This window comes from Populus trichocarpa, chromosome 9 (genome assembly GCF_000002775.5).
Source record: "Populus trichocarpa isolate Nisqually-1 chromosome 9, P.trichocarpa_v4.1, whole genome shotgun sequence".
NCBI lineage: Eukaryota > Viridiplantae > Streptophyta > Magnoliopsida > Malpighiales > Salicaceae > Populus > Populus trichocarpa.
The window spans coordinates 7,237,449-7,252,851 of record NC_037293.2 but is presented as its reverse complement, the minus strand read 5'-3'; the positions used below and the strand labels follow the sequence as shown (position 1 = coordinate 7,252,851).

Below are 15,403 nucleotides of genomic sequence, written 5' to 3'. Positions count from 1 at the left end.
TGAGGTGATCCTAACGTGGACAGGGCTTAATTAAGTTAAGAATGGGCAAAAGGCTGAGGACAAAAAGACACATCCTATTATTAACTACCTTTTGTCTATTATTATTACTGTTTAAGCCCAATGTTAATGTTGATGTTGATTAGAGATAACATTCCACATTTCCCACCTTTGCATATAAATGATGATCAATATGAATTTCCAGGACAATTTCTTTTAGTTAGTGGTGGAACAAAGAACCTATTATTTCCTTCCTAGCTATATTACTAGCTAATATACAATATGCTTGCTAGCTGCAATATTTCATCTTATGTGTATGGGCTCTCTTTTGATCTCTTATAAATAAAAAAGCTATATTTGCTCGTATCTCCACTCTCTCATGCCGGTCGCTAATTCATTGCTATTTATGGTGCAAGTTTGATGAAGTGAGAAAAATGGTGTACGGAGAACTTAAAATACGAAGCTACGATGTTCAAATTCATAGAGCTAGAGTGGAAGATCTTGAGAGAAGATGTGAGGTAGGCCCGACTAAACGAGTAGTTCTCTTCACAGATACTATGGGTGACCCCATCTGTAGAATCAAAAACAGTCCGATGTACAAGATGCTGGTACGTGCTCACGATACTGATCATCGTCATTCTCTTTTATTTTTCCTTTGTTTTTCATTATATCCATTATCGGATATATCTTATGTGTTGTTACATCCATTGCCCTTACAATGATGTCTTATTGACGAAAAAATATTGCAACCTCGTTTCTTTTACATGTTAGATAGCCGAGCTGGGCAGCGAACTGGTTGGTGTCATTCAAGGCTCTATAAAGCTTGCAACCGTCCATAAACCTCCAAAGAATCTAGCCAAGTTGGGTTATGTGTTAGGCTTAAGAATTGCACCGCTTCATCGAAGAAATGGGATTGGATTGAGGCTAGTGCTTGAATTGGAAAAATGGTTCGTTGCAAATGATGTTGACTACGCGTACATGGCTACAGAGAAAGATAATGAGGCATCAGTTAATCTCTTCATAAAAAAGCTTGGATATGCCAAATTCAGGACACCAGCGATTCTTGTTAATCCAGTTGATCGTCGAGCCTTGCGTTTGTCATCAAAAACTGAGGTCGCGAAACTCAGGATTGAAGAAGCTGAGTTTCTATACCGCAAGCTAATGACTTCAACCGAGTTTTTCCCTGATGATATAGGCAATATACTAAGAAACAGGCTAAGCTTGGGGACTTGGGTGGCGTATCAAAGAGGTGAGTCATGGGATGGTTTTGGTTCAGATGGGAAATTTCCAAGTAGTTGGGCCATGCTTAGTGTATGGAACAGTGGGGAGCTCTTCAAGCTAAGATTAGGGAAAGCGCCCTTATCTTGCTTAATATACACAAAGATTTCAAGATTGATTGATAAAATCTTTCCATGTTTTAAATTGTCTGCAATACCAGATTTTTTCAGTCCATTTGGATTCTACTTCATGTATGGATTGCACCTTGAAGGACCATTATCAGGAAAACTGGTTGGAGACTTGTGCCAATTTGTGCACAACATGGCGACAAAGACCAAAGATTGTAAGGTTACAGTAACAGAAGTAGGCGGTAAGGAAATGCTAAGGCCTCACATCCCCTACTGGAAATCGCTCTCCTGTCCAGAAGATTTGTGGTGCATAAAGGCCATGAAAAATGAAGAGAGCACAATCCTTCAATTGCCAAAAACGCCACCGACAACAACATCTCTTTTCGTAGACCCAAGAGAGGTTTAAGCAATATATAAGAAAATATCCCCTTGGATTTATTATGCTTTGCTTGAGGCCAAACCCCACCTCGTGTATTGTTAGATGAGTCCATCCATCTCTCCTTTGTGGGGGCTTTTCTCTTGTTCCTTTCACATTGGTGACACAAAATCTCAAAAGATTTCCGTAATTAGGTGCCACCCTATTTGTCCCTGTTATCAACTCAATTTTCGCTACCCTTGCGATCCTGACTAATCATGAAGCCAGTGGTCCATGTTTTGTACCTTTTTCACGGGTAAAATTTTTTCGATTGGATTATCCTATCTCATTCGTCGCCTCTCATATAGCTAAAGCATTCCTTAACATGCCAATGCAAGAAGTTCATATTTCTTTTGAGATGGAAGGTATACATACCTATTGAATGCAAAAAACCGCCCAGCGAAGTCTCCAAAGTGAATTAATAAGGTCATTAGATGTTTCTAGCAAAATATTTTATGATTTCGGCGGGTTTCAACTCATGCATAATTAAGGCACAGCATAGATGGGAAGATGTCAACTTCACTGCCCAGATGCAGGATCCTACATCTTCCAGAACCCTAGCCAGTCCTGCGAATAAAACAACTTTGGTTAGGGTTTCAAGTCAATAGTCACATGCAGTCGACACCGTGTTTAGCTAGGTAAAGCAGCCATGAGTTAGGCATCTATTCTCTCCTGTCAAAGAAGGAAGTTTCTTCATTTATAGTCACCATTGAATTTGTTTTTCAAAGGTATTTCTTGTCATTTAAATACGTGTACCGCAGCTAGCCTGATCATGATTATTGGGATGATGATTGCATAATGACGATATAGATAATGATTTTATTGGTTAGATGAAAAATAGAAAGTTAGCAATCGAATGGCAATCATAATGGAGCAATAGACTTTGATTCTTGAAAGAGGCTTTTGTCTTTTGATAGAAGTATTTGGAGTGAGTGGAGCACGAGAGCACGAACAAGTGCTTTAAATGACTTAAGAGGTTTCTAATCATGATAATGCCAATATATACTTGCATGTCCATTACACATGTAGAGAGCTAATCAAAGCTGATACATTGGTCATTGCTGCAATAAGCACGAGCACTAATTCCTCATGATCCCTTTGTCACATTAATTTCTAACCCTAGTTGTAGTTTTCCCCCCAACTTTAATTAACTCCAGCTTTGAAACCTATCATCTCATTACTTTTGTAAGAGCACCAGCATATATACTAGCCATCGACATCGATAACTTCTTAATCTTTCATTCAATAATATTTCTCAGAATTTTAACTATATTAATGTATGGTACTTAATTCGTTATATTTTTGTTTAATTGTGACCGTACGTACATCCCGGACAACTTAGGTTTTGTATCAGAAAGAGGATTTGTGAAGAGTTAGCCGTAGAGAATTGATGATTTTAAGTAAGAATAAAGACTAGTAAGGATTTGATGTGCGTGGGATTGGGATTGGGATATATTACAGACATGTCTTACATGGAATTGGATTGTATTTGTTAGTAGTAATCTGTTGAATGGGGTAAATACTTTTTGGATAGTTATTTTTGTTAATTAATAGATAATAGAAAGAGTATGAATATTATTAAATTTGATTTGAAATTTTTTTGAATCGAATATGAAGATAACCGTATGGATATCCGAAACTTCATGAATAATTTATAAATATTTAATTTTTTTATATTATTAATAATGGGTGGATATGGATATCAAGAAATTCTATTGGGAATACCATTGACATCCCTGTAGAAAACGCATATAAAATCCTTCAATCATATAGACATCGTGCTTCTTTTACAGGCACCAAAACTCCCCTGTACGTAGTTCTATACTTCTAAATAGTATCATAGTGTTATTTAAACCGATTTGTGTGATTTAAATGCGTGGTGCATCTCCCTTTTCCTAGTTTTCTTTGAGGTATGACACGCGAACTTAAGCCCTCGAAGTGTTTATGGATGTGTGTTAACTAAGTAAATATAGGAAGAACGTTTGCTTATTAATGTCGAAAGAATTTATATAAAACTATTTTAAGATCTCATTTAACTATATATTTCAATTTATGGTGAGATGGTTTTTCACAGCTAAAATTAAAATCGCTATTTTTTTCTTTTGATTTTTAATGAATTATCAGGCTACTGAAATGAAGTCCATTTATCCCCAGCTAGCCCTGTACTTAAGCATGCATTCACAAGATTTTTTTTTTCCTTGTAGCATGCATAAAAGTCCAACTAGACTGGGACTTGAAAAGATAGATTAACATCAATCGTTGCGTAGCCTTATCATGCACGCCAAAAAAAAAAAAAAAAGGTAAGAAAGAAAAGTTCTATTATGACTCTGCACATGACACTACTCGACTACAAGTTAATTCCATGGAGGCTACTAGCAAACAGCTCAGCACATCTTTGTATGAAAGAGAAAGAGAGAGATACAAAAATCACCACGGAATAAAGAGAATATATCCAAACACTCGCATAAGTCCGTCCGTCTGATTTCAATAATTTCCCACCCCAAGAAAACATGCAGGCTCCAGTACTAAAAGCAGACGTCCAAAAATGGTGCTGGCCACTTGGAGAGAAGGATATTCAATTATTACATGCAGGTAAACATTCATTGCTAAGTGATGTCTTGACAAATCTGCCTTGAATCCAACCTTTGTGATCATAAAGGTTTGTTCGATCTATGGTTGGATTTTTCTTAGTATTCGAGAACTTGGAAATTAAAAACCTACGATGGACCACAATTCGTCGAATATATCTAGCACATGTACCGATGTACGCATCCAGTCTCAATTCTTTTGAGCATGCGATGATCAAGGACATGGCAAGGTCAATTATATCGTTGATTTTTAGCTTCCTACATTTATTGCAGCCCTTTAATTCTAACAGTTGCATACGTCTTTCATTCTAGTCTAAATTGGCTGCACGTATTTTACATCATGTGTACGAGAAGAAGAAGAAGAATTGTAACTCGCGAGTTTTGATGCTGGACAGCTAAATTGAGGATCAATCCATGCAGATGATGGCCATGTTATTCTTGGTAGCCCTTGAGAGATTCTGGTAGAATTTTCTTTGTGTTGGTTAGCACGTAGTAGTTTGCATATTAATGAAGATTGAAAATCGCTGTTGACAATTATGATCAACTTTATGGATATACTGGACTCAGAAGGTCTTATCACAATATACAGGAATAGGATTTGATAGCACGACTCCTTCTCTTGTTGATAAAAGATAGCTTGAATTAATGCGATCCTTTCAAGTTTCAAGTTTTAATTTACCATAATAAACTGGTTTTATTAATAATATCTTAATTATCATAAAAAAAAGTTTTGTTGATGAACATATACTCTGGTATTTATTAATGAAAGCTACTTTCATTCTATATATATATAAAAAAAATTGATGACAAGGAAAAAAAAACTAATTGGACGATAGGTACAGATTATAGAATCTTTGTAGTCGCACTAAACTCCGCCGCGAGTAGTTGTCAACCCTTTACTATTTAGAATTTTCCAAAACTATATATTCTCCCATTATCAAAACGTCAAAATATTAATTACTTGGTTTTCTTATTATATATACATTTAATTATAACTCTTTTTTTGTTTAATTATACCTATAAACTATCTGTTATAAGTAATCAAGGAAATATTTTAAGATTTTATTTTGATACTTTATAAAAATAAAATTAATTATGCTGTATAAATCCGGATATTATTTACTATACTATGTTAAAAAAAAAAAGATGTATGCATTAAGATTTGAAATTTGTTAATTAGCAGTGAATAAACTCCTAAGGCTAATTTTGCTAATTTGATGTATGCTTCATTAAACAAGGATACCATTGAAAATAACTTCAAAGCATATGACATGGCATGGAATTACATTGATTACCCTTTATTAATGTGTGAAAAGTCAAATAAGACTAATATTATAAAATATCACTTGCACACTCGTTGTTCCTAACTTTTTGCGGTATATATCCAATCTGTTGCCCTATTGGCCCTTCTGTCCAAACCTGCACCCATCGGTCTCAGCCTCTTTAGCTGCCCCATCACTTAGCCATAGTCAAAAAATAAAGACCCATCCCATCATATTAACTTAACATTTTTTTTAAAAAAAAATAGATGACTGGACAAAGGAATAGGATAATCCTGACTTTTGCGGGCTGAGTGATGGCTAATCTGACTTAGTTTCATGTTTTGCTGCCAATGCCTAACAATTTAGTTCCATTGAACATGTTAGGACCGAGGAGCTGGTGAAACTTTCTTCGGGCAGAATTCATGGCAGATGGCACCATGAAGCAGGCGGCAATCGACAAACTCCCACCATTTAGGCCCAAATCTTACTTGTTTTGGTTCATGCCCAAGCCTTCTAATTTATCTTACTCGCCTTCCATTCAAAAGATTCTGGGCCTTAGTGAATCTGGACTGACCGTGAGCCTTTGTTAGCTTGATCCTAAGTGGGCTCGAGACAGCATAGGCTTCTTTTAGTGAGCAGGTTTAGATTTTTAAGATAACGCTACCACTTGGCCCTGGGAGACTGTCTGAAATCCATTTTGGTGCATAAGCAGACCCTTTTAACATGGGATAACATCGAAGGAAACAAGAAAAGCTCTTCATCCTCAATTGGACGTTGTATCCAAGTTCCTGACATGCAGCTTCACAAGAGAAGGAACATAAAACTAAAATGCAAAGAGAACAGTCAGGATTCAAAGTGTAAATTCAGTAACTACGTATCACTTTCTCCTTTCCAAAAATTATAGTTGTCTTGATGACGTAGTAGCTAGCATTGTCAAGTCGTTATTCATGGATTGGCTCTTTAGTTTGTAAGGTCAAGCTGTAAGACTTTGAAATTAATGAATTTGTAATGTAGAGTTTACATGCTGTTTGTAGGGTTAAATGGATTTTTTAATTTGAAAACTTCTTGAGAGTATTGATTTGAATTCTAAATAGAATTTAATTGCTAAAAAAATAACCAAAAATAAATCAGGGAAAGAACCTCTGATTTGCTATAGTAGTTCCCTTGAATTGATATTAAAAATAATATTCTAAAAATACTCTTAACAACACAGACTCTATTTGTTTATAAAAGAATAAAAAAAACCACTATTTCTTTCCTTCTCTTTTTCTAATCTTCGTGCCTGCTACTTGAAGAGGGGATGTAAACTGCAGTAAAAGTGGCTGCTAAATTTTTTCTATATAGCTCCTCTTTTATAACTACAAAAGAGCTGCAGAGGGCAAGCATAATGAACAATTTGCAGATTATTTTACGCCTTTTCCAATTAATTTTCTTTTACGGATCTTAACTAATTCCAGTAATGAATAATGAGGATGAAGATTAACAAGTCCTTTTCTTTTTCAAATTATGCCTTCCTTAATTCTCAACAAGTCAGCAATCAGCAGAAATCAAAATCCGTCTCTTTCAAAGCTTTAACTCTCTCAAACACCTAAAACATGTCCACGCAGCCCTTCTCCGCCTCGGCCTCGACGAAGACACTTACCTCCCTAACAAGGCCTTACGATGACAATTCTTCTTAATCACAGTTTACAAGTTTGAATCTAAAACAACCGCAAAAAATCTAAAGCATAGTTTAAGATGCTGCTGAAATAAGCGCTTGACCTGTCTCCTTAAATAGAACAGTCATCAAAATACAGTTCATGAGAGCAACAAACAATTTGCAGTCTATTTTACAACCAATTTAGAAAAAGTTTTCCTCCCCTTTAGCCTTTGTAATTCTTAAGTTAAAAAGGCCAACATCATTCTTATCATTTTACTTGGAATGAAAAAAACTCTCTGCCTCCAAATTGATTCGGTACTTATTGAGTTTTTTCTGGGACTTGAGTTGTATAAAGTGTATATCCTCATATCAGATTTTGTGATATCCTTGATCATATAAAAGGGGAAGTCCAACATGAAGAATGATTAAAGCTATATATCTAGTCCAGCACTTGGGATGTTAGAGTTAGACTGGGAAATTAACATGAAGGTGGTAAAATATTACAAGAATAGTGTAAAAAAAAGGTAAATATAAGGGTTCTTGCAAAAAAAAAAAATTGCAAGAAAAACTGATTCTAGAGCAAAATAGTCAAAATTCAATTCATTTTCATAGATATTTCAAATAATATAATTAAATTTAATATGTGATTTAATATTTTATTATAAATATAAAAATTATAATATATTATTAAATAAATTCAAATTATATTTAAGATTGAATTAAATTTAACATGTAATTCAATTCGCTGTTAAGTTTCTTTTGATCTTCGTTTTGATAGGAAGCGTGGACTTTAAACGATTTTCATTGGGCTTTCAAAATAGATAGTTCTTACTCTGTTCAATTCAGGCCTGCTTGGACTCCTATTAATGACACCCAACGTTTGACTTTTCTTTCCACCATATTTTAAAAGTAAACTCCGAAATAATAAGGCATCCTTAACATTATCATAAAGGGTCCCGTCAGAAACCAGAAAATTTAGTTAGGGAGCTAAATTATAAAATCTTTTTAGAGAAAGGTAAAGTTTTAATTTCACTAGTTTATGGGTTAAAATTATAAATTGTTAAGCAAAAGGTTGAAAAAAACAAATTATGCCTATCAGCCCCCTATCTCCGTCACTGGGTCCCGTACCGCGTGACAATGTTAATTCGCGTGTGCCCGTCCATACTGTTTTTTTTTTCTTCTTTAACGCTATTCTTTCCCTGGTGTTATTATTAGATTTTTTTTACTAGTCCCGTGCTGTTGGAGCATGGGTGAGTTGACTTTTTTTTCATATAAAAAAAAATTCAAATGATAATATCTAAGTAAAGATTAACTTAATAAATTGGTGATCTGAAATAACATCAGAGAAGAAAAGGAAAAAAAAAAAAGTTTAAGGTCCAACAAAGCTAATTTCAAAGGACAAATTTGAAAAAAAAACAAGAAAAAAAATCTAAATATACCCGAGTTCACTCCACTAACACACCTCCTTCGAAATGAAATTGAGATAAGACAATTAATTTTTTTTGAAAGAAAATCAAATCTAAATAAATATAAAAAACTTGAGTTACATTGGGTTAACATAATGAATCTGTGACCCGGGATAACTTTATGGAAAGGAAAAGCATAAAAATAAAAAATATCAAGATCTAATAGCCCAATCTCAAATGATAAAACTAAAAAAAAACATTAAGAAAAAATCAAAAGCAACCCATGTTAACTTGATTAATCCGTGACCCGGGATAACCTAAAAGAAATTAAAGAAATGGATAAAAAATAGAAAGCTCAAGATAATAACCTAATGCCAAATGATAAAATTATTTTAAAAAAATCAAGTTAAATCGAGATAATCTTCGAAACTAGCAATTATAGTCATGAGACCGAGATAATTATAAAAGATAAAAAAATCATAAAATAAAATTCTTAGCCATTAAAAAATTAAAAAGAAAACAAATAGTAATCGAAACAATAAGATAATATAAAAACTAATGAAATAAAATAACGAGGGACTTAATCCAAAAATAAAATAAAATAAAAGATAAGAAAAAAACAATTAAAAGAATGTGGAATGGAATTGGATAAAAAAAACAGATAAAATAAAATGTTGAAGAAAAAATTAAAAGAAAAAACAAATTAAAAGAACAAGGACCAAAACTAGATAAAAAAAACAAATGAAATAAAATATTGAGAGACTAATTGAAAGAAAAAAAAACAAATTAAGAAAATGATTAAAAAAAAGCAATTAAAAGAATGACGACTCAATCTGGAAAAAAAAAATGTTGAGTGACAAAATTAAAAGAAAAAACCAAGAAAATAATAATAAAAAAAAATTTAAGAGAATGAGTATCATATTTGATATAAAAATAAAACAAAATCAAAATCAAATGAATAAAATTGAAAAAAAACAATTTAAAACAAAAAAAAAACCAGTAAAAAAAGGAATTATAATTGCAAGATAAAATAAATGGAAGAACAACCTTGATTGTTTCACCTAACACAAATTTCAAGGAGAGAAAAGAAAAAAGAAATAAAAAAAAACCAACCTTTATGATTTGAGAAATATGCATTGCTTTATAAGTTTCACCTCCATAAAATGCTTTAAACGACATGGTAATAGAAAATTTTTGGTCACTGTATAACTTCGCATGTGTCAATAATTTTTTATTTTTATTTTTATTTATGAAAATACTACTTTTTTCCTATCCAAATAGAGTATAACAAAAAATAAATAACCCATAAAAAATATTAAAATAACCCTTTACCCATCCTTTAATTTTATTGATTTTAAATTATTCCCAGTCAATTTACAAACAATCTTTATATCCCATTGAAAATACTGTTATAGCCCTATAAACAAAATAAAAACTGTGTGCAGATAAAGGCAAAACAATAATTATACTCTGCAATTCCACAGTAAATTACCTCGTATTCTACCGTAAAAAACCATCAGTTTTAGAGTTTTTTACAATACGCAACCAAATTAAATACTAATAATTTAACCTTACTTTGTCACGTCGGTGGGTCGTTACATATTTATGGCACGAGTCACGACTACCAACCTTTTCTTTTTTGTTTTTTCCTTGACATTATACTATACGCGAATACATTTGTTCATTTGTTCCCCCCTGAACCCGTCCATATGTTCGACTCAGTTATCCAAGCAAGTTAGACATTTTTTCTCGCATTTCTGTTTTCTCACAGCATAAAGGGTGAAAAACCATACGTCTCAGTCTTGTTAGTTTTAGATGTATCCACCAATAATTCATATTTTAAGTTCCTTGATAATCTTTCCTCCCCTAAAAAAAAAGAAAAAGAAAATCAAAGATTGGAAATCACACAAATAGCACTAACAGAAAAAGGCTCAAAACCACTACTGTATCACTACTATAGTAGTAGCATTCACCATTTATTCAATAGCGGACCCCTCAAACCCTACTCTCTTTAATGAACCAGTCCCGGAGGCAACTATGGCTCCTTGATAGTCTCTCTCTCTCGCGTGACACTCCAGTCCACGCGCCATAGCCTTGTAAACTTCCTCTCCCTCCCTATCAAACTTGAGATCAGTCATTCAAAACCCCTTCATTTCCCATGGCAGCTGCTTGTTTGATCGACGCAACCCGCTCCACAACCTGCAGAGACACACAAGCAGCAACCCACCTAAAACTAATCTCCATCTTAATAATCTTCTTTACAAGCATAATTGGCATCTCTTTTCCAGTTCTCTTAGCTCGCTATTTCCAAGGCAAACCCGTCTACGACAAGGCAACTCTAATCATCAAGTGTTTCGCGGCAGGAGTAATCCTCTCCACTTCACTAGTCCACGTACTCCCCGACGCTTTCGGTGCACTCTCTGATTGCCACGTAGCATCAAAACATCCCTGGAAAGATTTTCCTTTTGCAGGTTTAATTACTTTAATTGGGGTTTTACTAGCCCTATTAGTTGATTTAACAGCAAGTGCACACGTGGAGCAACACGGGCAAGGGCATGGTGACGGTGACGGTGACGGGGAGTACACGGTTGTTGGGACACAGGAGGAAATGGTGGGAAAGAAAGTGAGTGACATGTCGGTTAGGGTGGAGATCATGGGAGAGGTGGATTTGGTTAAGGTAAAGCAGAGGTTGGTGTCGCAGGTTTTGGAAATTGGGATTATTTTTCACTCGGTGATAATTGGGGTTACTATGGGTATGTCACAAAATAAGTGTACTATTAGACCTCTTGTTGCTGCCCTTGCTTTTCATCAGATTTTTGAAGGGATGGGTCTTGGCGGCTGCATTGCTCAGGTAAATTCCTCTTAATTATTTTGTTAATCTAACCTCTGATATGGTATTTAATTGTTAATTAATTCGTGCTTCTTGATGATGTGGTTTAATTAGTTTATTAGCTTCCTAGTTAAAGAGAAAAACAAGTACTACTATGCATGTGGGCTTGGAATGGGATGATTTGTAAATTTGGGCACTTGCCAGTTTAGAAGGAACGACATGTCTTTCTTTCCAGCAGCCGAGTATCGTTCATTCCTTCAACCACCTTTACCTTCTAAGAAGGAGACGACCTGCTTGATTGTATTATATCAAAATCTGTAAGCTAATAATTTCCCCATTCATGCAATATAAGAGTGGTGATTATAGGATATGTAGTTAGTACATCATGAGCTGCTGGATCATGTTGGAGTTCAAATCTTTTGCAGGAGTATTAATGGCATTTACTTGCTTCCTTGTTGGATGCGTAAAATGTATATTTAGTATTTAGAATTTTACATGGCAATCTTGCGAGAATGAGTCATTCCTCATGAACGATTGACAATAACGAGGATATCAACCAGCTTTTCAGTTTGTTCAACTTTTCTTTCTTTCAAAGAAAGTTGTCGTCGGAACATGTCAACATAAATCGGGCACACTTCTTTATGGGAGAGGATAGAAATACTGTGACAGCTAACATTTCATTCTTGCTATGAATCTGATTGTGCACGTAATGGTGGCAAATTGCAGGCAGGGTTTGGCTTCGGAACAGTGGCCTACATGTGTTTTATGTTTGCAGTGACTACGCCGATGGGGATAGTCTTAGGGATGATCATATTTTCAATAACCGGTTACGACGACAGTAACCCCAATGCCTTGATCATGGAAGGATTACTGGGGTCATTATCTTCAGGTGTACTTGTATACATGGGTCTTGTTGATCTCATAGCTGTTGATTTCTTCCATAACAAGCTGATGAGTTCTGCTCCATGGTTGAAGAAGGCATCATTCATCGCACTAGCTCTTGGCTCTACTTCAATGTCTATCCTTGCTCTTTGGGCTTGAAATTCTTTTTGTGCTCTTGTTTCTGAAGGCTAGACATTAAAGTAATGATTCGGGAGCTTGTATACGTCGTTCAAAAACATCAAAACAGCCTTTTATATATATATATATATATATAAGGACGCTTGCATGTAGCTAGCTATCAAGGTGTATAATTTAGAAAACGTGGTGGCATACGGCCACTTGGTATCAAGAATTCGAGGTAGGCTAGTTACTAGCAAATTTCTTTTTAGTTACATCCAGAGAATGTTATAGCATAAACCTTTCTAAAACGTAGTGCTCTTCTCTGCCAAGCAAGTGGAGTGCTGCTAATTTATCTTTCACCTTGATACATATATATATAATTAACCTTGGCACTTTTGCTATATGTCTTAGTATAAATATAACTCATTAGTTAGTTAATTATTTTGTTAGTTTACATGTTTTATTAACTTATAATTACTTTTTAACTTATGTTGAAGTTTTTAATTTTAATATGAATATGTTACAGCATTTATCTTCATTGTCTAATCTAAAGTAAATTTATGCGGTGGAGTTAGACTCATTCATTTGTGTAGAATTGAAGTTGAGTCAGCAGATGGATGGTGGGTTATTGTATCCTAAAAAGAATAAGTTGTTGAGAAGGTTTTTTGTATTGATTATTATTATTATTATAACTTATAAATACTAAAAATCTTAAATCTATGTTAAAAAGGTGATATACTCTTGCCTTGGCTAACTATATCATATAATAAAATTACATTAACAAAAACTCTACAAGTTTTAATAGATAATTTATTGTGAATTGGTGTAGTGAAATTATATTTTTGCTCTTGAGTGGAAAAAAAATAAGGTTTGAGACTGGAGGTTCTTTGGTCTTTTTTATTGATCCATTAGTCATTAGAAGATTGTTTGAGGGAATATAAGTTTTTTTTATTCTTTAACACAATAAAAATAATGTTTTACCTCCAAAGTCAAAAAATTTAAAACTATTGACAAAAAGATCTTTCGACTTTTCACAATTCCCTTAACAGTAAAAATTTTATTTGCCCCTAGGATCAAAAATTATTGGACTACTGGACAAGAGTTGTTTTTTTTTTGTTTTTCCATTATCTATACATGGTAAAAGTATGCGTTTAACTTTAAAAAATACAAAAAATAAGTTTTGCCTTTGCTTTTTTTTTTTTTGTACTTTTACATGAGTATTTTGTGTAATTATCAAGGTCATAAGGGGTGTTTTGGTATTTTCACGTTTACTTTTGAATTTTTAAATTATAAAAGCTGATGAACACGTGCCAACGAATAAGTGATGTTCGTGTCATTCAAGCGGCCAGTGAGATGCTACCCAATAGCCAAATCAAGTTTTTCGTCATCTCCCTAAATGTACAACGGTGTCCTCTTTCACATGGAGTAGCACGTGACGGATTATGGTGGTCGAATTGTCGTCGATGATCGTTTGTTTTTTTCCTTTTCTTTCTCTCTCCTAACAGAAAAGGTACATCATTATCTTCTTTGTTTTTTGGTTTTCAATTTTAGTCTTAATTTTTTTAATTTCTTATTTCATTCTTATTTTTTGTATAGAAGTTTTTTGTTTTTCAATTTAGTTTTTCAATTACAATTGCTTATATGTTTTATTTTTTATTTCAGCCCTCATTCTTTTAATTTTTTATTCTTTTTATAGTTTTAGTTCTCATTCTTTTAATTTCTTATTTCATTCTTATTTCTTTATATAAGTTTTTTTTCTTCAATTTAGTCTTTCAATTACAATTTATCATATGTTTTGTTTTTCATTTCGATCCTCATTTTTTTTCTTCTTCCTTAGCCTTTTTGTTAAGGTTTTTATGACTTTCAATTTCATCCTTCAATCAAAGTTTTTTTTTTCTAGTTTAACCCTCATTCTTTTGATTTGTTTTTTATTTTGTTAAAGCTATTTTTCAATTCAATTTAACTCTCTAATTGAAAATCTTAATTTGCCCTCTAATTAGTGCCTTTTTTTTCCACTCATTTTTTAAGATTCTTTTATCTAATTGATTTTTTTATGGTTTTATCTTTTAACATTTGATTTGTTAGGGATTTGGCTTTGTGCAATCTGATTGTTCTGCATTATTTTTTTTAATATTGTTTTTGAAATTATCTTCAATTTCTTTTCTATGGGTTTATCACAGTCTCGAAATCTAAGTCACGGGTTTTGCATACTATTTTTAATATAATTTTTTTAGAATTGTTTTGTTTGTGTTTTATTTTTCAAAATATTATTCTAATTCATTTGTATTTTTTTTGGTTTTATAAAATGAACTTTATTTTTTAAAATAAAAAATATTTATTTTTAAATAATATTATTAATGTGTACGTGATATTTTTTAGGGCGTGAGTTTATTCAATCAGTTTCATTTATATTTATTTTTTAGTTAAATTTATATTTTTTTTTCATATTTTTTTTAATAGATTTTTTTTAATTTTATTATTCAATAGTCATGGGATTTTTTTTTTCTGATGGTTAACATTAAAATTTTCTCTTATTTCCTTATTATTTAATTGTCGTTGAAAACAATAGTGATCGGAACTCAAACTTTATTTTAAAGAAAGAAGCTATCAGAAACAAAACTGTTACGCTAAACTTGGTTAATGTCTCTTTTTGGAGCGTCGCATCAAAGAACCTTTCTTTTTTCTGTGGAGTTTTCTGCCACTCCTTCGGCATCTACTTGTTCTGTACCGATTTCATATATATACATGTGCATGATAAAGCAGAAAAGAAGTGTTAATGTTCAATGGTGATGAGCTATGGCCTCACGACTGGAACAAAATTTGCTCAAAGTGCAGACATAGTGAATACAACGTCAGAAACCCACTATCGAAACACCCCCGATTATTTCCTCATGGAATGGTGTGTGGTTTGAAAAAAA

The 15,403-nt window shown here is 33.2% G+C and overlaps 2 protein-coding genes across 2 annotated transcripts; both read left to right on the top strand.

The window, feature by feature from the left end:
• The first annotated feature begins 200 nt into the window (after window positions 1-200).
• On the top strand, window positions 201-2,654 carry LOC7454848 (probable N-acetyltransferase HLS1-like). The gene is made up of 2 exons (XM_002313207.4): window positions 201-605; window positions 769-2,654. Exons 1-2 carry the CDS (start codon window positions 432-434, stop codon window positions 1,747-1,749), a joined length of 1,155 nt encoding a protein of 384 aa, XP_002313243.1. The 5' UTR covers window positions 201-431; the 3' UTR covers window positions 1,750-2,654.
• A 7,945-nt stretch (window positions 2,655-10,599) lies between these two features.
• On the top strand, window positions 10,600-12,886 carry LOC7475007 (zinc transporter 6, chloroplastic). Its single transcript, XM_002313208.4, has 2 exons — window positions 10,600-11,504; window positions 12,210-12,886. Exons 1-2 carry the CDS (start codon window positions 10,812-10,814, stop codon window positions 12,522-12,524), a joined length of 1,008 nt encoding a protein of 335 aa, XP_002313244.4. The 5' UTR covers window positions 10,600-10,811; the 3' UTR covers window positions 12,525-12,886.
• The last annotated feature ends 2,517 nt before the right edge of the window (window positions 12,887-15,403 follow it).

What these genes read in the sequence shown, in the direction of transcription:
- LOC7454848 (XM_002313207.4), top strand. Translation starts at nt 432, where the DNA reads ATGGTGTACGGAGAACTTAAAATACGAAGCTACGATGTTCAAATTCAT. An exon ending in GTCCGATGTACAAGATGCTG is followed by an intron (nt 606 to 768) that starts GTACGTGCTCAC and finishes TTTACATGTTAG; the next exon opens with ATAGCCGAGCTGGGCAGCGA.
- LOC7475007 (XM_002313208.4), top strand. Translation starts at nt 10,812, where the DNA reads ATGGCAGCTGCTTGTTTGATCGACGCAACCCGCTCCACAACCTGCAGA. An exon ending in TTGGCGGCTGCATTGCTCAG is followed by an intron (nt 11,505 to 12,209) that starts GTAAATTCCTCT and finishes GGCAAATTGCAG; the next exon opens with GCAGGGTTTGGCTTCGGAAC.